Genomic DNA, 19,799 nt, shown 5'->3' on the forward strand with positions numbered 1-19,799 from the left:
TCTGCTTGTATGTGCCCTTCTGCTGCAGTATATCTGCATGAGGCGGTTGGGAAGCTGTTAACCAAAAATGCAGCGAGCAGGATTTTTCACACCACACTGGAAGCGCAACAGAAAAAGTGTGAAGACATAGATTTTAAAGGGATGTATTTTTCTTGAGCTTTTCTTGCGCTAAAAGGTGCGGATAATGTCCGACAAATTAAGATTAATTTCAATTAATGATATTAATAAAAAAGTTGAATATAATACAATTATATATTAAAATATATATATATTTTTTAAAAACTGTCATTTTGGGTTTTGGCCAAGTGCATCTCGAATTTTCGGTTTTGGTTTCCGCACCACATTTCCATTCGATGTACCTTTAGTTGACAACAAGACTCCAGACAGGAGCTGTTGTCAATCATACACTTCAAGGCAGCACAGAGGGCATGTTAACATAAGAATTGCAAAGCTGACAGCGGGACTGCAGGCATGCAGTGCATCTGTGCAGTGTTTTGCAGTCCCAGTGATGACAACACTTCCACAGGATTTGCAGCCAGTGGTTCGCATCGTCTGGCCTACACAGGAAGTGCTGAAAAGGGACAGATCGCAGCAGGATTACCAGGCATTTATTTTTACTTTTCAAATACTATTGATAAAATACATAAGAGGTTTCACATGTCCTAAGGAAGCAAATCAGAATACTTTAAATTTACGTACACGTTAATTAGCTCCCATCAGGATTGGCTAAAAGAGGTGCCTACAAACTTTTTCTTAGCCCAGGAAACAATAAAAACAATTTGGTGTTCTTTGTAAAACACTGCAAAATTTGCTAGTACTATATAAATTAATAATAATAAAAAATAGATACAAAAAATGAACTGTTTAACAAAAGAGCACAATTTATTGCTCTACTTAAGAAAATTTGTTCTGTTCGTAGTAGTGCAATATATGGTATTTTTCCATCACTAGTGGTGGTAAGCTATAATAAAACAGGAAATTTGTGCTAAATTTATGTCAACATCATTTTGTGAACAGCCCCTTGCCCTATACCGGCAACATAAAGAATGGTCTTTTCTTTAAGAGTCATAAATGAGGCTAATTTTAGAGGGCAGTCAATCCTCATCTGGCTTAACTAGACAAACTTGGCTCTAATGCTCAAACATAAGTGATGTTTAGACAGTTGGGTGCTTGCTCGATCCTCTGGGACTTATTTGTGGCTCGCTTGCCTTCTGCTAGAATGTTTTCAATTCTAAGGTTGCATGTCACATAATACTTTTGATAGCCCAATGGTGAAAATTGCAGATACAAAATGATAGGACTTCGCCAAACAAAGAAGCAATAGAAAGCTGCAAATAATTGCTGCTGATTATGTTTCCTAATAATGGTTTGCAAATGTTTAAGAAGCACAGTGAACTTTATGTCCTTTCCCAATAAACCATATCAAGAATCCTCATGTATTTCTTCATTTTATTCAGCAATAAGTTTAATATTTTTCATAGTCGGCAAGTATGAAAAATTGTCACCAAAAAAAAAAAAAAAAAAAGCTGAATACATGTAGCATTGGATCAAGGCACATACAATACTGACCAAAGGAGCATACGATGCACCTTGGCATTTATCGGAAAAAATAAAAAAAAATAAAAAATAAAACATACAATAGGAGGGGGACGTATGGCAACAAAAGTGTATTTCTCTTAAATATTAAATTAACGGAAAGGCAATATATCATGATGGATATTTTAAAATTATATATAGATGATGTAGTAATGGGCACTATGGATTGATTGGCATCTATGTTTTATGATGTTTATCTTTTTTGGGGGTTAGACTTTATGAAATGTAAAATATTGAGTGCAAATAAATTTTTTTATCTAATATTTAGAACATTTCAATTTAAATAACTAAATTGAAAACAGGTGGTCATAATTTGATTTTATTTTTTGGCTCAAATGTATGTTTTTTGGTGGGAAAGTAAAATACTTTTGAGTTATCTTTTACGCAGTCTCTAAAGGGTTTATATTTCGTGTGGATCATGTATCTAAACACTGATCCAATTTCAGGTTTAAGTGTAGTTATTATAGATTAAAGAATGTGTGGGGATTTATTTGTGCTATGGGACAGTAGACTATCGGTACATTTTTCTTGTGGCAGGTTAATTAATGCCCATTACTACACACATAGGGTTTTGTTTCTGTTTATTGAATAATGTTGTATACAGTTTATTTTTTTTACAGACCCATCAATACTGTTTTTTTTATTTTGTTTTGTAGCTACATTTTATTTATACCATGTTTAGAATGATATGCAAAACCGGCCTGTGCTTATACTACAAAGGTCAGAAAAAAATACCAAAAAAAAAAATCCTGATTGTTCAACACAGCAGGAAAAAAAAAAAAAAGAAAAAAAAAGAAAAATCCACTTTCACAGTCAACAAGTCATTTTACTCAGTAGAACACAAAAGAGTTAAATGGTCTGTAACTTCAATATTAGCAAGGAAAATACAGTACAAATTACAAAAAATACTAAAATAGAGAATTGTGGTCAGGCAACAAACTACATTTAATTGTAGCAGCAACCTGAAATTTTGAAACTTTTAATAAAAAAAGTTCTTAAATATAAATTATATGGCAAATGTACAGTACATTGCTCCTTCAAAGTCTTTGTGTCATTTTTTAAATCCAGTGTTTTGCAGTAGAACAGTAAATCCCATTCACTCATTTGAGTCTCTATAAAAAGTTTTGTGCCCCTAATCATCATGAATGTGAATGGTCAGAATCTGGAATACCACTGTCTCTGTAGCTTCTGTTACTGCTGCTTTCACTGTGACTGGTTTTGTACAAGGTTACTCCATTGGATGGAAATATAGTGTGTAATATAAACTCCTCCTTGGTCATTGGATCGCTATTTATTGGTATCATCTGAAAAGAGGTCTCCCTAATTTCTAAAATGGAATTGTCTTTCTTAGTCCCCGCCTCTGCATAATCATCTTTTCTTCTCCGGCCCTTGCTGTAAGCACAGTTCCTGGAAAACAAGGACCCATTCCGATGGACGTACCAACAAACCAAAGCAAGGAGTGTGATTGCCACTAGAGCCACTGCTCCACCTATGATAGCTGCTAGAGGCAAATTGGAGTTTTTATAAGGTTCCTTCTCCTGCTCTCTATTTAACGTTGTGGTGGGGTTATACATTTTAAGTGGAGCAGTCTCGGTTTCAATACAAACAGGTGTTTCATCCAATAAAAAGAAGTTTCCGGTTTCCATGGGAACTATACATATGCGGTATGGTGACTCTGGCTCAAGTGCTGTGAGCAAATATTCAGTTCTGTCACCTGTCACAATTGTTTCCGTAATAGATCCAAACACTGGGCTATGTCCCAACTGCCAGCTAAGTCTTAGTGACTTCATTGGTAAAGCAATTTTCCAGGAAATGTGGATGGTCTCAATGGTGACAGCTTTTACGTTGATCGTGATTATTTTCCTCACTGGTATTGGCGTGGTTCTGTAGATTTTGTTGAGATCAGGTGGCCTGATCTCAGGCTGTTTGGTCACAGATACTGGCCTCTGACCCACCAAAGTGTTTAACATAGTTGTCGTTGTTATATGTATAATATTTTTATCAAATCTGTCTTTACAATCAAATAATTCTTTGTTAAGGTCTTTAATGGTCATTCCCCTAACACGCTCCGGTGCTTGGCACATCAGCCCACGAACATTAACTTTGGAAGGCAAAGACTGAAGCCAGTCACGTACCCATTTCATTTTGCAACCACAATACCAAGGATTGTTGCGTAGGAATAACTGGGTCAAATTATCCAAGTCATCAAAAATACCCTGAGGTAAAGATGTCAGATTGTTGCTTGACATGTCAAGTCGATAAAGTTGGGTAAGGTCAGCGAAAGCATTGGGTGGCACATAATTCATATGATTCTCTTGAAGGTAAAGCTTTCTCAAATTTGTACCTGGCAGATTTGCAGGGGGAGATTGTAGAGAATTTCGAACCAATGACAGCTCTGTCAGATTGACCAAGTTCATAAAGACCCTTTCCCCAAGGCCACTATTGGTTAAGAGATTTCCATCCAAAACAAGACGTTTTAGATTTGTGAGGTCCTGCAAAGAGATCTCTGCAATAGTGGAAATTCGATTATCATCCAAACGTAATTCTTCAATTGTTCGAGGCAGACCCCAAGGTATTGTGCTTAGGTGATTTCGGGAAAGAAACAGAAGACGGAGATAAATGTTGTCTCGAAATGCTCCATCCTCAATACTAACTGCAGATACAGAATTATCATCTAGATGTAGTTCCTCAATCGCAGGAATCTGAGAAAGTGCATCATAGGTTATAGTCCTTATATTATTTTCCTGCAGGTGCAGTTCTTTAACATTTTTTGGGAGATTAATTGGAAATTCATCTAAACTGTTGCGGTACAGGTAGATCCTTTCCACTTTGTCGAGGCCTCTCAGGTCAGAAGGTATCCCAGCATTGTTGATCTGATTATTTTGAAGGTAGAGAGTTGTAGCATCCTCTGGTATCCCCGAAGGAATAGATGTCAAATCCCTATCATTGCAATAAATGAAACCTCCATCACAGCGACATACTGAAGGGCAAGGTTTGGCACTGACGTACTGTGGAGCCAGTCGAAGTAATAGTAACATCTGAGTCCAGGCAACAAGAAAGTTCCACGCTTCTGCATTCATGGTCATAAGGGATGTAGCAATCAATACCTGGAAGATTAAAAAAAATAATTAACATCTGTGAAGTCTTTAATTCACAAAACTAATCCTTTCTCTTGCTCTATTTCTTAAAAGAGCTCTGTCGGAATCTTTAAATTCCTGAAAGTGACATTCCACAGCAACAGTGTTCTATATTATATATATATATATATATATATATATATATATATATATATATATATATATATATATATATATATAGACATTTTATCATTATAAACCAGTCCATTGGCTAAGTGACTGTGGCTAGGCCTGATAACAATGGAATTATAATAACGTGTTCTTGAATCTTTCAAGTTCAAAAAAGCAGCAGCAAAGGGCTGACCTGTGTGAGACAACATGTCTTCAGTACATGTAAGAACATAAAGGCTACTGCAGTGTCATTGGGAATGAAATAACTGTGCACTATGGACCATATCTTGGGCCATGGGCCAGGAAGTCGAAGTTCCTGGAAAAAAGGAAGGTAAGGTCACTGTCGGGTGTATTATGATCTCCCTAAAACTAGATGCTTTAAGACAATGAAACATTTTTTTAATTAGGACATGTATAGAAAGTAATATTGTACTAATATTACACATAATAATGAGGTCTATAATTAGGCAAACTTAATTGGAGTATCTCAGTAAAGACAGAACAGAACATCTTTTAGGTTTTGGTCCTGTGAAGTATTCTAAATGTTTTGTAAAATGTTAAGCTGGCCATAGATGGTTTGAATCTCGGCCTGTTCAGATCCATCTGATCGGCTGAAATTCAATCCATCTGTGAGCAGGCTGATTGTGCCCAAGTTTATCCATTGATCAACTTGGGTACAACTAGCATGTTGGATTTCTAGCACATGACATGATTACTGCCAGTAGCTATAGCTGTTACCAATAATCATTGTGTTTTCCCAGCAGAGACAGCTCCCCTTGCAGGAGAACACAATAGCTCCATGGGAGGGATTCCCCCTTCAACACTGACTATGTTGATGGGGAATCAAGCTATTTGGTTGCAGGAAAGAAAATTGTGTAATCTATGGCCTTTTTAGAACATATATTTTTGAGTTCACCTCATAATCTAGAGAAATCAGGTGACTGATGGGATGTAATCTATGGCCTGCCTAATTCACTGTGGGGAAATGTGACATTTTTGAGTTGTAATAGGTTTATGTTGGCTATCATGCCACGGATGGAGCCAGTTTTATTCTACTAAGATTGAAAAATTCTATTTTCCTTTTTGCTACCGCCTATTTGAAAATATCAAGAAAAAAAAAAACTGGGAGCGGACAAAACATAAGTACCAGATTTCCAGGTCCCACATATAAGGGCTTTTAATAGTTCTTTTAAGTTTCTTTCCATATTCATTTTTCACATATACCTTTACTGTTCAGTGCACATTGGTGAACTAACCCACAGGGCTATGTCATTTGAGGGATTTTTAAAAGCAGTGATTTGTATCAACAAAACTCTTTTGGTGCCAGTGAAAATAAATTCCTGTCAATGGAAGGGCTATGACATAGCATCTCCTGTGGTTTTATTACCTAGTTGTTGAGCAATTCACTTTTAGCAGTGTTTCAAACTGTACGCAAAACTGCCAAACTCCATGGCTACCCATGTCATCCACTGTAGCATAAAGTAATCATTTCACATCAGCAATTATGAGCTGCGTATATGTGTACTATAGTCGGCTACAGCAGAAAGTTTTAAGCCAAACTACTTATCGCTATAGTCCATCGAGATTTCTAAATGCTGCAAACTAAAACAGAATGTGACATGGTTCATAGGCTTCAGCTGGCTCCACCATCATTCGAGAATCAAAATTTTTCAGCCCACCTATTTAAAGCTTCTCCTCTTGGACATTTACTTTTTTTCAGTTTGTAAACATATTGTAGAAACTACACATTTATAGTATATATCGATTTTCTAGATTGTAAGCTCTAACGAGCAGGGCCCTCTGATCCCTCCTGTATTGTAATTGTACTGTCTTCCCCGATGTTGTAAATGTTGTAAAGCTGCACAAACTGTTGATGCTATATAAATCCTGTATAATAATAATAATTTCTCATTTCACATATGGGTACTTTTCTATTTGTTTGTGCTCTGTTCTATTCCCTATCTCATACATTACTAGGCACAGATAAAATGATTGTGGTTATCGATGCTGCAAAGGTGTTGGTGACACAGAAAATTCTAAATGACATCTTGCATTACAGCCTGTGTCATGACACCCTTTATTTTTATCTGAGGTTTTTCCTTACTTGTTTTCTTCCCCTCCTTTATCAGCACTTAATAGGAGCTAGACTAGACCTACCTGCTCGAGAAGTGTCAGATGATGTTCCCTTGAATCCTCCCGAGGGCAAGCTCTTGTGAAGTCCTTATGTTCCGAGAATAACGAGCTCAGGGTTATCTCATTTAGCAGTCCCTCTTTCGTAGTATTTACTCAAACAATCCTAACTCAAAGAAGAAGGTACAGAGTTTCATTATCTCTTGTCCACATCACAGCAAACGTTTACCACCGACACCCAAATCGTGCACTTCAGCAGCGTCGAGTTTCCTGCGACCACGTGGCGATTCCTCCTTTGCCAATTAAAAGGTTTCTTTATAATCCCCTTTGGTTGTCTTTAATTTTTATGCCAGAAACTGCCTTTCCGTGTACAAAGGCTCCTCTGCAAGACCAGTAAAATTAACTCCACGCCAGGGGAACGATTCATAATGTAAAAGCCTAAATAAATAGTGCATTCAAAGTAGGTACATGCTTCCCTGTGCAAATATCAGCCATGAATGCTCTCTGTACAGTAGTCACAAACCCCAAACATTGACACCCGCTGTGAAAACATTTCTGGCTCCAAGCTGGATGTGAAACTTGATTGTAAAAAATTAGTGGAAGATGTATATCAGGAAGTGATTTGTTCTTTGTGAATTTTAGAAGTTTTCTTTAACAAAAAAAAAAAAAAAAATATGATGTGGTAGTTCCTTCTAAGGATTCCTTGCTGCAAGAACTTCCTAGAAAAAAAATAAAAAATAAACGCGTGTTAATTAGCAGTAATTGACGGTGAATATATGAAGACAAGCTGACAACTGAATTACAAGCCTTGACTGATTGAGCTACATTCATTATGCCTTATAACACACTAAAGTCTTGACTATTTTCTCAGCTCAGACCTCAAAGATCCCAGAGGTCAGGAGCATGGTACCACTCGCTGCCACGTTTTTCTAGTATTTCACATCAGCCATTCCAGTGCATCCATCCAAGAGCAACTGTAATTGAAGTCAGCTTCAATCAACCAACTGCAGAGAAATTACTTTAGCAAACGGTGACACCTGTCTTTTCCGATTACAGACTCAAGCACAATCCCTTGCTGTCCACCACTTTTGTACATGTAATAGATAACCAGGTCCGGGAGCCATTCCTGCTCAGCTGCACACAAGTGCTAGGGTTGTGTTGTAGATTCTAGGCCAGGCCTTGGAACAGAACTATTTCAGGAAGCATTTATACAACAACAAAAAAAATGACTTCAACCATTCTGGATACACATGAGCAAGGAAGCTTCTATCCCTGTTGTATCAAGCGCTGACATAACACTGGAGCAAGGATACCCGGAGCAAAAATGTATCAGTTACCCAGTTAATGAGAGAGATGACTCTTGACTAGCTGCTATGAGGAACGTCTACTTTATTAGTCTTTTGCTCCAGTTTTTAAATATAAGTTGAGCTAACTAAAGTACTGTTCCACTAACAATTGGATAGTAACGCTAAGGATTAAGACAACATTGTATAAAGTTCAATTAAATAATCAAAGAAACCAATATGTGACTTTTATAAACCAAGGAATACGTGCCTCCACTAATAGAAAAAGCACCAAGAATGCAATTGTATGTGTACTGGCAGCCTGGGCCCTAAAACCTACCACTAATTGGTAAGAACCCTTTTAACATTAACCATGTTAATCTTCCATCTTACGGGAACACTTCTAATACCCAAGAGACCAATTGAAAGTTAAAATCTCAAATCCAACTTCCAAATTCAAAAGGCTGTTTTAGGTTCTCAGACCTTTCCTTGTAGATATTGATGTCATAATAACCTTGTTCACATATTCTATTTTACACACAAAGGTGTAAAGAACTGCTTTATGCCAACCTTTCCACTCAGAGACACCAAAAAAGCTGCCTCAACCACATTCAGATAATGCTTATGCTGTTTGATTGTCTTTTCAAAAAGACAATTTTTAAAGCAAGCATTTAAAAAAAAAAAAAAAAAAAAAAAAACACACATCTTATGAATTATGGAGATTATCAAATTATAATTCCTATCAGGTTCTGATTTGTACAAATCATTCCTGCAGATATTTTCGCTAGACCTTTTTCATGTAATGGTCAACCTGCCAAGGTGCTGAGAGTGACAAGCAAAAGAATTTGAGAGTGCTGGAAATACTTGACCCTGAAATTAAGGAATGCCGTAGCAGCAATTTGCTTCTCCACTCAGTAATTACATGGCATCCAGCAAGCAAAGCATCTGTTCCAGAATTAAAATGCTCCACAGTGCCAGTATGCTGAATAATAGATGCAGAAGACTTCTTTTATATAAACTAAATTCCATCTCCAAATGATTAAACTTTAACGATATAGGGCTAAGCTTACTGTGAATGTGGATACTGCTTAAGCAACGCTGCCCCTGGCCTAAACCATTTTAAAGACCGTTTTTCTGCTAATCTATAGAAACAATTTAATTATTACATATGTAGGCACAAAGGGCGCCCAGTGTCCTGTGGTAACGTGCGAAGATGCTAGATAGCTAGTAGACAATGCTAACACTTATTTACCAGCAGGCATAGCATCTTCCTGAATCCAGATTAAAACGTTACCTTACAAAGTTAACCATTAGTATCTACTCTCAAATGTTGCTATCCATGTCTGCTTTGATTACTACCATGTGTTAAATTTGTTTTAACAACTGCTGTAGTGAATCACTGAAGCAGCTAAACATACGATAAAGTATTTTTATGGCTTTTGCAATCTGTCTTCTCTTAATTAAAAAGCAGATTTAATTTTTTTTTTATATATATATTTTTTTTTTTCTTAGGAATACATTTTCTATTTTCTTTTTAAATATTTTCCTCTATCTTGTCTGATGCCTCTGGCAACAGCTAATGTAAATAAGGTAAAGACAAGTGTTGTCAAGTAGCTCTAAGGAAATCACTCTTTTCAACTTCTTGATTAGGCTAAATAGCATATACGATGTAAGGAAATGACTGTAAGTAGTGTAAAATGCAGAGAAAAAAAATACTATTTGTTTTTTACATTGAGGGCTAAACAGTTTCTTTTTAACACCAATTGTTATGCAAACCACTTTCTAATGCTGCCATTGTAGTAGGGGCTATGCTGGACTTAACTTAAAGCTCATTAGGATCAATAGCACGTTTTTTAAGTGCAGCAAACAAAACACAAGGGGAAAAATAGCTCTGCTGGTAGCAAATAAAGTGGATTGGAATATATTCTTTATCTTCTTATAAAAAGATGGCCCCTCCACATCTGTTTAATATAAAATACTTTGCATATCAATAGCTAGGCATGATGTTAGAACTAAGCCCCCTGAACAATGCTTCATGCCACAGGGATGCAACCGTTTCTTTAAGTCTTTGTATATACGCTGAATGACCGCCAGTGATTATAAATAAAAATATGACCAAGACCTGGTGATGAAAAAAAGGTTGTGGACTATGTGGCCTTTCCTAGTTTTTGCTACAGGCCTTCAGCTTGTATCTAAATTATAATATATCCCATCAGGTATTGTTGTCATAGACTGTTTTATGCGGTTTTGCCCGTTCTTTGCTTTGTAACTAAAGGGCTGCATGGTATTTGGCAGAGCTTCAATACTGATACAATGTAGGGATTTCTAAGTAACTTTGCAGCTTGAAAGTATCTGTCATGCTTTCTTGAATTACACATTCTTGCACTGAAGACAGTGTGGGTTATACAGTCCCCAGACGTCCTTCCTATAAGCTAGATTTTTTTTTTCCACGATCTTGAGATTGCACCCAGGTAGCGCTCACACTGTATATACCACCTGTGATAAGCCCACCAGGATCTCTAAAAGTGGGGTTGTGAACCAATCGTGTTCACCAACATTACATCACCTGATAAAAATCAGAGTCATTCTATAGAGAGCAGACTAAACCTTTTCAGATTGAAATAAACGCATATCTATAAGACCTGCTGTAAATAGTGTAGATTAGCCATTCTCAACCAAGGTTACATGGAACCCTAGGGTTCCTCCAAAGGTTGCACAGTGCTCCTCGAACTTTAGCTGATTGACATCCAAGTTGATGGCGCCTGCTTAGTTTCTGGACCAACTCTGCTTGGCAAAGTCAGCAGCAGGACACCAATGATTTTTTTTTTTTTTAGCTATCTTTCTATTCTTCTCTCTGACTCCAGATTGGGAATTGACAATTGGATTTATTAGGAATACCCACAACCTCACGTTTATTCAATTTTAAGTTAATTTTAAAACTGTGATACTTCTGTATACTGACCCTGGAGTAGGAAAGCAATAAAACCAAATAAATAAATGGTACATGCATCCCACTAACCATTGATGTTAGACATTTGTTGGAGCAAATGCAGTTGTGATAGTTTTCTTAAGCAGACCAGCAGAGAGCACCCTACCCCATGTCTTTTGCTAGCAGTGTATCCATTTACTACACAGCCTATATCGGAAAGGCGGTTTAAAGTACTGTCCTAGACACATTTTCATGTAGCCTTGTAAAATTTTATTTACCAGGCTACCATCAATGCACATTTTTACATCCCCAGCCTTCTAATAATGGAACAAAAAATAATTACTTATAGATTTTTCAAGCACTAGGTAGACATAAAATTAAGAAATAAAAAGCATGCATTAAGTATCTAATGTGAACAGAATTTTTGTTGGCAATGGTAACCATGTATAATCATTCCACCTGTAAAGATAATTTCATTGGTTACTGTGGAGAACATGAACTGATGTGTTTTCAAATACTTTTATGCAAGAAGCTTAGTAGTAGACAGCGGGGCTCCCCCTTTAGGGGTCAGCAATGCTTTTCACATTTTTTTTTTTTTTAATCTAATGGGAAAATATCTGTAGAACTCACTGCTGAAAGTGCTAAAAGAACGATCTTTCATTTGCATGAGAGAAGCTGATTGGTTGTTATGGCAACAGACGACTCTTGATACATGCAAACATGAGGCCCGGGGTTCCTGTTTGGAGTGCAACTTCCCAGCATGCTTTGAGTCACCTCCATTTTCCAAGGAGGGTTTATCATACGTCTGTAGTCACACAAAACAATACATCTCCCCTATGGGGTTTGGATGCTTGCTAGATGTCATATAAAAAAAAAAAATAATCAATAATATTTTCCCAAGTATTTTGCAGAGATCATTATTCTGTTCAGATCTAGCTGGAAGTTCCCCACTAGGGACATATTTACACAGACAAAGAGTGAAAATGGCCAATATATTAGGAGAGCATGTCAAACAATTATCTCCATTGTTTGAGCAATTGCTGGAAGTTATTTCTGAGTGGAGTACTTGCTACCTGTTTTTGGAGAAATGCCTGACACTTCACCTTAGGGCGTGACACGCGGGTACGTGTTTGCACAGTAGACTGCAAATTAGCTGCATTCTACAAAAACTCACTCACATACTTTGACTGTGTCACATATTTTTAGCATCTACTGTGAAAACTTTGTCTGGCTAGAACAATAGTAGCTAAAAGCTTGTACAGTACCGGCCTGTAACATTTGCCAACTTGATCTACAAAGGTGTTGTACATTTAATTAAATTAAAGTGTGTACCTGTTATAGTGCAAAACAGGAAGCCATTACATATGCCAATGAAGGTTGGATCCATCCGTATAAAGGGTGCCATGTAGCAAAAATACCACATTGAGAGAATGGGTTACCAGTTCATTAGTATTATCAAAGAGTGGCCAACACACAACATGGTTGCAAGTTCTAGACGGCAAAACAATCAATGGTAATAATAAACAGCCTATTGTTCTTATTAGTAATCATTTTTGACATTAAGAAATATACTAAGGCCAGGAATTAAGCATTTATAATGTTAAGAAATATACTAAGGCCAGGAATTTAGCATCAAGGAATTAACACAATTTAGACAATAAAAAGCACTGAATTCAAAGCTATAGAAGCAAGCTGTGCATTACCAACAAAATAAAAATGTCAAGGCCCCTGTACAATATTCTACATGGCTTTTTAAACCATCCATTTCGGTGACTGCTTGAACTTCTGCAGCCAGGAAACAGACTACTGGTTTCTTTGTTCATTGACTAAGAGGGGGGAAAAAATAAATGAATTGAAGAAAAACTGCTCCAGTGTGCCTCCAGCTGAGCCTATGCCCACTTGGGGGTGGTACAGTCTACTCGAAGCCTTTTTCTGTCGAGACCCACAAGTCAGACGCTCGCTGTTTCTGTCCGGCTTTCCTGACTTTAATTGCAACAAAGTCTCCTGTTGAGCTGAACAGTGGTGTCTGCGAGAGCAAGTAAAAGTTCTCCTTTTGAAGGACTTTGTGAAACCCTAATGGCCATGCTGATTTCATTAACCATGGTATTTATTTAGTCATTACCCCTGACAATGCATGCAACACACACACAAAAAAAAAAAAGATGAAAATGGCACAAAACCAAAAGATTTGTCTTTCTCCGTGTTAAGCTACATCCTTGCCCCCCGGCTTATGTGGCCTCAGGTTATGAAGAACAATTAAGTGCAGTTTCTACAGGTGAGATCATCCTGTTTCTGCACAATGTTTATCTTGATTAGATAAATCCTGATCTCAGATCTGGCAAAGCCCAATTTAATACACAAGTCTCATCATGTTGGGACTGTGCTTCCACCACAGAAAATCAACATTTGCTCTATTGCTGAATCAGTTGAGCTTCCAGCAATCCTCATACTACAGTATACTACTTTATATTTGTACTTTAGCTGCATGGATAGTTGGCACACACATGTTTTTAAATTAATTTTGGAGCCCATTTTGAATATACTTGTTGCCTAAACCTTAAGAAAAACAGAAATGAGCTCCTGCCATTGCACTAGCCTATAAAATGTTTCAGTAGTCTTATCGGATGTTGTGGCTTTAGTTGACAAAAGCTAGGACTGTCTACAAAGAGTAAATCTGCTAAGTCAACCTATCCGCCACTGAGCGACTTTATACAAGCCCGTCTCTTCTACGAAGAGAGATTTCTTTCATGCAGCGATCCTAAACTGATAATTGTGTTTTTTATCCTGTGAGAGAATAACGTTAGTTAGGACTGAACACCCGCAGGCGCTAGATGGCGAGCATAATTGGGCTTTATCTGATTGGACAACGCTGTACAGATAGAATGGACCCAGGGAATAGATAATTAATAGTCTGGTAACAAAGTGTGACAGCAGCCAGAATTTGGCCAAATATATTTCCCTTTGCTTTGATCTGGTCACTGAAGCCATCAGAATAAAGAGATGGCCAATTATGTGCAAGGGCTGTGTCTTCTGGGTTGATGTTCCAGACTTGTCAGGAGTACAATGCTTTCACTAGACACAAACATTTCCATTACACACTTTACTAGTAAGGATGCTTAATAGAGAATGTGTATACACTGGAAGGCTTTTATGGGGGTGGAAAGTAGGAGACATGTCAATAGGCATCATAGTAAACAAATATGGGAGCTGGAGATGAGCTACAGTGACCTCAGTTTATGGTCATGCATATGTATGTACACTACTCTGTACAGTGTCATGGGAGGGGAGGGAAATGGGTACAATAATTGTATGATGTGGAACTGTATTATATATATAATTCATATAGGTTCAGTCACACATTATAAAATTAGTGTGTGTAGATTATATATGTATAGTATTTAAAAAAAAAAGAAGAATATATATATATATATATATATATATATATATATATATATATATATATATATATATATATATATATATATATATATAAATAATTCTCTCTCTCGCTTTCATATATATATATATATATAAAATACACATATATATATATTTATATTATAGAGAGAGAGAGAGAGAGATAGTGCTAATGAGTACACATCTTTATATTTAAATGTACTTGCACTGCATACTAAGAATATGTCTGAAAATAATGTTGTTGCCTGTATATGCTTTGCACTGTACATAATGCAATAAACCTAAAAAAAAAACTAAAAAAATAAATCTTTCTGCCTCTACAGCTCCATTGCCAACCTTTTATAAGTATTAGAGGTATAGTAGACACCAGCAGCTTTTACTTTCTGCAGATTATTATTGAAAAAAAAAAAAAAAAACATGGTTAGGGGCTAACGCTGAATGAATATATTTGCAGGGATTAATCTTCTTGGCCAGTTAAATCAAGCAGCGGCAGGATCTCTTCGTAGAGCCGCTGAGTTCAGCCCTTGGTGAGACCTATTTGTTTAATTTGAGGCATTATTCACTAGCACTGTGGTCTGTTAGCAGCTGCAGCCCATGGGTTGAAGCCAGAGAGAGGGGGACACAGGCCTCAGACAGACAGACACACACACACACACACACACACACACACACACACAAAGCTCCACCGATGTGGCTTTCTGCACACTGTAACAGACAACTGGCGGGCCCAGATTATGATTGTGAGCTTGTTAGCCAAGACCTGGAGAAATACTAGGAGACTTGTAAAAGTAGCTTGGAATTGGGGTATAATGTGTTCTATAATAAGCAAAGAGATGGCTTTATAGTGACCCCAACCTACTTCTGTATAGAGCCAGCAAAGATTAGGGAGAGTGTTTTACAACAAATACTAGGATCTACTTTACAGTGGAGTGAGATATATATATATATATATATATATATATATATATATAATTCCTTACCTCTTTATATTTAAAAAATACATATATACATATCTTACTCCTATGCAAATAGAGCCACTGTTTGCACATGTGTTTATATATGCAAATATGTATGTATGTGTAAAATATATATATATAGATTTTGCAACAGATATAAACAGTAGCTTGTAGCTCTACTTTACATGGGAGTGATATAGATAGATATACATCTCTATATATATTATTCTGTCACTCCCGTGTAAAGTAGAACTACTGTTTATCTGTTGAAAAACATTCTTAAGTTATATATATTACACATACATGCATATGTGCACACATATATACACAAATGTGCAAACAGTGGCTCTACTTTGCGAATAGGAATAAGTATATATATATATATATATATATATATATATATATATATATATATATATATATAATCAGGAGAAGCAGTTACCCCTAGCAACCAGAATGCAGAATGAGAACTCATTCTGATTGGTTGCTGTAGATTCCTGAACTTTGCTCTCTTTTATTAAAGACCCACAATTGATGGACGTTTTGTATGCTATATTATTGTAGATTCTATTTATACATATTTGTTACATTTATTGCATTCATTTCAGCTCTGATAGGTGTGTACTGTTTACATAAGAATGCAATGTTTGATTATTAAAAAAAAAAAAAAAAAAAGGATACGTTTATTTAAAAGAATAAAATAAACTTGTCTCCCACTGGCAGCTCTTTGTAACATTCCTCCTTTTCCAGATTTGAAGAAATCCCAACACTAGCTCTTTGAAAGTGACATAACCCTGCTCCCCTCCCCCACTAAATAACTTGCTAATCTTGCAGAGTCCAGTTCATTTGCAGCTTTAAAAAAAAAAAAAAAAAAAAGATTTTGCAAAACATAATTCCCTGTTCCCAGTGGGATCCCCCGAGCCTGGACAATACCGGGTCCCTTAAGCTTGGCATTATCTGTCTCACACCACCTCCCTTCCCATTGCTAGGCTGGTCACATCCTTCCCTTGTCCAGGAGCTGCATTTTGGTTTAATGTCTAAAGAATAGGAGAGTCTTTTTTTTTTATATATATATAAATATATATTAAGCTTCTTACTTTTTCGGGCAAATAAAAGAGGATTGAAGCTGTGCAGGAATGGAGCTGCCTTTTCTTCTTGGAGCAATTCTAGATTTGAGATGTAGGTGTAGCTGTTCATTTGTGTTTTGTGAAGTCTGCTTGGAATTTTTTTTTGCACAAGTCAGGAACATGGGTTTTCTGCAAGATCTATGCTTTTCATGTACATACACTGCTGTTCAGAGGGGATTATTGATTTCCTTTCCTGGCTGGAGAACAGACCATTGTGGGGACATACCACACATCCAGAGAGCTCGGCACAGGGAACCTACCTCTGATGGACAGGAAACTTCTGCTGGGTCACTGGGTGCTGCACTAGACCTGGGATCCCATTTATCAGACTTATTATAGTCACCCCTGTGCTTCCAGAAATCCCAGTAATCCTGGTCACATCAGTGGTCCAGTTATTACAGTGATCCCAGCTCCACCACTGATCCCAATTATTACAGTGATCCCAACTCTGCCACTGATCCCAGTGTTCCTAGTTATTACAGTCATCATAGCTCCACCACTGATCCCAGTGTTCCCAGTTATTACAGTCATCCTAGTTCCACCACTGATCCCAGTGTTCCCAGTTATTACAGTCATCATAGCTCCACCACTGATCCCAGTGTTCCCAGTTATTACAGTCATCCTAGTTCCACCACTGATCCAAGTGTTCCCAGTTATTACAGTCATCATAGCTCCACCACTGATCCCAGTGTTCCCAGTTATTACAGTCATCCTAGTTCCACCACTGATCCCAGTGTTCCCAGTTATTACAGTCATCCTAGTTCCACCACTGATCCTAGTGTTCCCAGTTATTAGCAATCCTAGCTCCACCACTGATCCCAGTGTTCCCAGTCATTAGTCATTCTAGCTCCACCACCGATCCCAGTTATTACAGTGATCCTAGTTCCACCACTGATCCCAGTTTTCCCAGTCAGTCATTCTAGCTCCACCACTGATCCATTTATTACAGTCAGCCTAGTTCCAACACTGATCCCAGTTTTCCCAGTCATTAGTCATTCTAGCTCCACCACTGATCCCAGTGTTCCCAGTTATTACAGTCATCCTAGTTCCACCACTGATCCCAGTGTTCCCAGTTATTACAGAAATCCTAGCTCCACCACTGATCCCAGTGTTCCCAGTTATTACATCCATCCTACCTCCACCACTGATCCCAGTGTTCCCAGTATTTACATTCATCCTACCTCCACCACTGATCCCAGTGTTCCCAGTATTTACATTCATCCTACCTCCACCACTGATCCCAGTGTTCCCAGTATTTACATTCATCCTACCTCCCACCACTGATCCCAGTATTTACAGTCATCCTAGCTCCACCACTGATCCCAGTGTTCCCAGTTATTACAGTCATCCTAGCTCCACCATTGATCCCAGTGTTCCCAGTTATTACAGTCATCCTAGCTCCACCACTGATTCCAGTCATTACAGTCATCCCAGTGTTTCCAAAAATCCCAGTGATCCTGGTCTCAACAGGGATCCCAGCTTTACCTGTGATCCCAGTTCTACCAGTAATCCTGGAAATCTACTGATCCTGGTTACAACAAAGATCCCAGATCTACCAGTGATCCCAGTTATTACAGTGATCCTAGCTCTACAACTGATCCCAGTCCTCCCAGTTATTGCAGTGATCCCAGCAATCCCCGCTTTCAACATTAATCCCAGTTAACACAGTGATTCCCATTTCTCCTGCAATGCCATCCAGCTCTGTCAATCACTCTTGGTCAGACTGTCAGTCATTCCAGTGTTCCCAGTTATCCCTGATTTCTCTTCCAAGTCCCATTCTTGCTTTGTCAATCACCCCTTGATCAGGCTCCCGGTAATCCCCCATTGCCCCTCCAATCCCATCCCTCCTCTATCAATTCCCCTGCCCAGGCTGTCAGTCATCTCTATGCAGAACTTGTTAAAGTGCTGGCTCTGGAAGGGCTGATGTCCCTCTGAAAGGACTAATCTCCCTCTGAGAACACTGGTTTGTCCCTGGAAGGACTGATCTCCCTCTGAAAGGACTAATCTCCCTCTGAGAGCACTGGTTTGTCCCTGGAAGGTCTGATCTCCCTCTGGAAGGACTGTTTTTTCCTGGAAGGACTGATCCCCCTCTGGAAGGACCGATTTCCCTCTGGAAGTACTGATCTCCCTCTGGAAGGACTGGTTTGTCCCTGGAAGGACTGATCTCCCTCTGGAAGCACTGAATTGTCCCTGGAAGGACTGATGTTTTCCTGGCATTCCATGCCATCTGCACCCAGAGAGGAGATGCAGCGATTAGGGTTAGTGATTGCAGGAGATAGATCGGGGCTTACCTGGAAACTGAGTGCAGAAGAACAATCCAGTTATGAGAGATCTCGTGTAATATATTCCAGTCTGTGGGAAAGTCGTAGAAAATGTGGGTTCCTGGGTGGGGGTGAGGCTGCCTGCATGCTCCTAGCAGTAGTGCTGTGCAGTGATCCCGGTCACCCCCCTGTATACAGTGCAGTCCCGGAGCTCCGCACACACAACACTCCGATCCTTCCAGCTCTAAGTCTGAACTTACAGCAGCACCTCGCACTGGAAGAGAGTGTGTGTGTGTGATGTCATGGCAGGGGGCGGGCCCGGCCGCTAGCCCATCCCCAGTGAGGTAAGGCGCTGTGCGGGGCGGCGGTGGCAGGGAACGGACACTAGAGGGCGCCTGGTGCTATATACAGCGCTGACTGTGCGCTCCGCTGTCTCTGGGCATCGCTCGGAAATCTCCGCCGCCGGTAACTCTTTCGGTGCCGGAGCGGCCGGATCGTACATCTGTTTATAAGAGACTCGGAGGGAAAGTTCTTCTGACAACAAATGTTTGCTTTCTCTGTGGCTCTGTATAATAAACGTCCATGAAATATTAGAGCCAGTTCCCACTTTAACGTTCTTGGGCTGTGTTATGCTTGCGTGCGTTGCGTTAAGGTGTCTGGTTTTGAATAAGCTGCGAACGCACAAAAATAAAAAGCGTCCACGCAGAATGAATTTTGTTGCAGCACAATCTAATGAATGGCGGTACGTTGCCGCGTGTGTCGGGGTGGCGTTCAAACTGAATAGCGCTGCGGCGCACCAATCTCTTCGTTATCCGCATCACAAAGGTTTGATTTGGCGTTCAGGTCAGGCTC

General features: G+C 38.6%; 2 protein-coding genes across 8 annotated transcripts in view; one reads left to right on the plus strand and one right to left on the minus strand.

The window, feature by feature from the left end:
• MACROD2 (mono-ADP ribosylhydrolase 2) overlaps positions 1–19,799 on the plus strand; it is a 3,459,957-nt gene that overhangs the window by 650,168 nt on the left and 2,789,990 nt on the right. The window lies entirely within an intron of this gene.
• On the minus strand, positions 1,436–19,211 carry FLRT3 (fibronectin leucine rich transmembrane protein 3). The gene is made up of 3 exons (XM_077485920.1): positions 18,978–19,211; positions 7,002–7,693; positions 1,436–4,703 (listed from the first exon to the last, which is right to left on the minus strand). Exon 3 carries the CDS (start codon positions 4,680–4,682, stop codon positions 2,736–2,738), a length of 1,947 nt encoding a protein of 648 aa, XP_077342046.1. The 5' UTR covers positions 4,683–4,703; positions 7,002–7,693; positions 18,978–19,211; the 3' UTR covers positions 1,436–2,735.

The sequence above is a fragment of the Lithobates pipiens genome, unplaced genomic scaffold (assembly GCF_037356315.1).
Source record: "Lithobates pipiens isolate NorthernLeopardFrog02 unplaced genomic scaffold, aLitPip1_a1.2 Scaffold_18, whole genome shotgun sequence".
Lineage (NCBI taxonomy): Eukaryota > Metazoa > Chordata > Amphibia > Anura > Ranidae > Lithobates > Lithobates pipiens.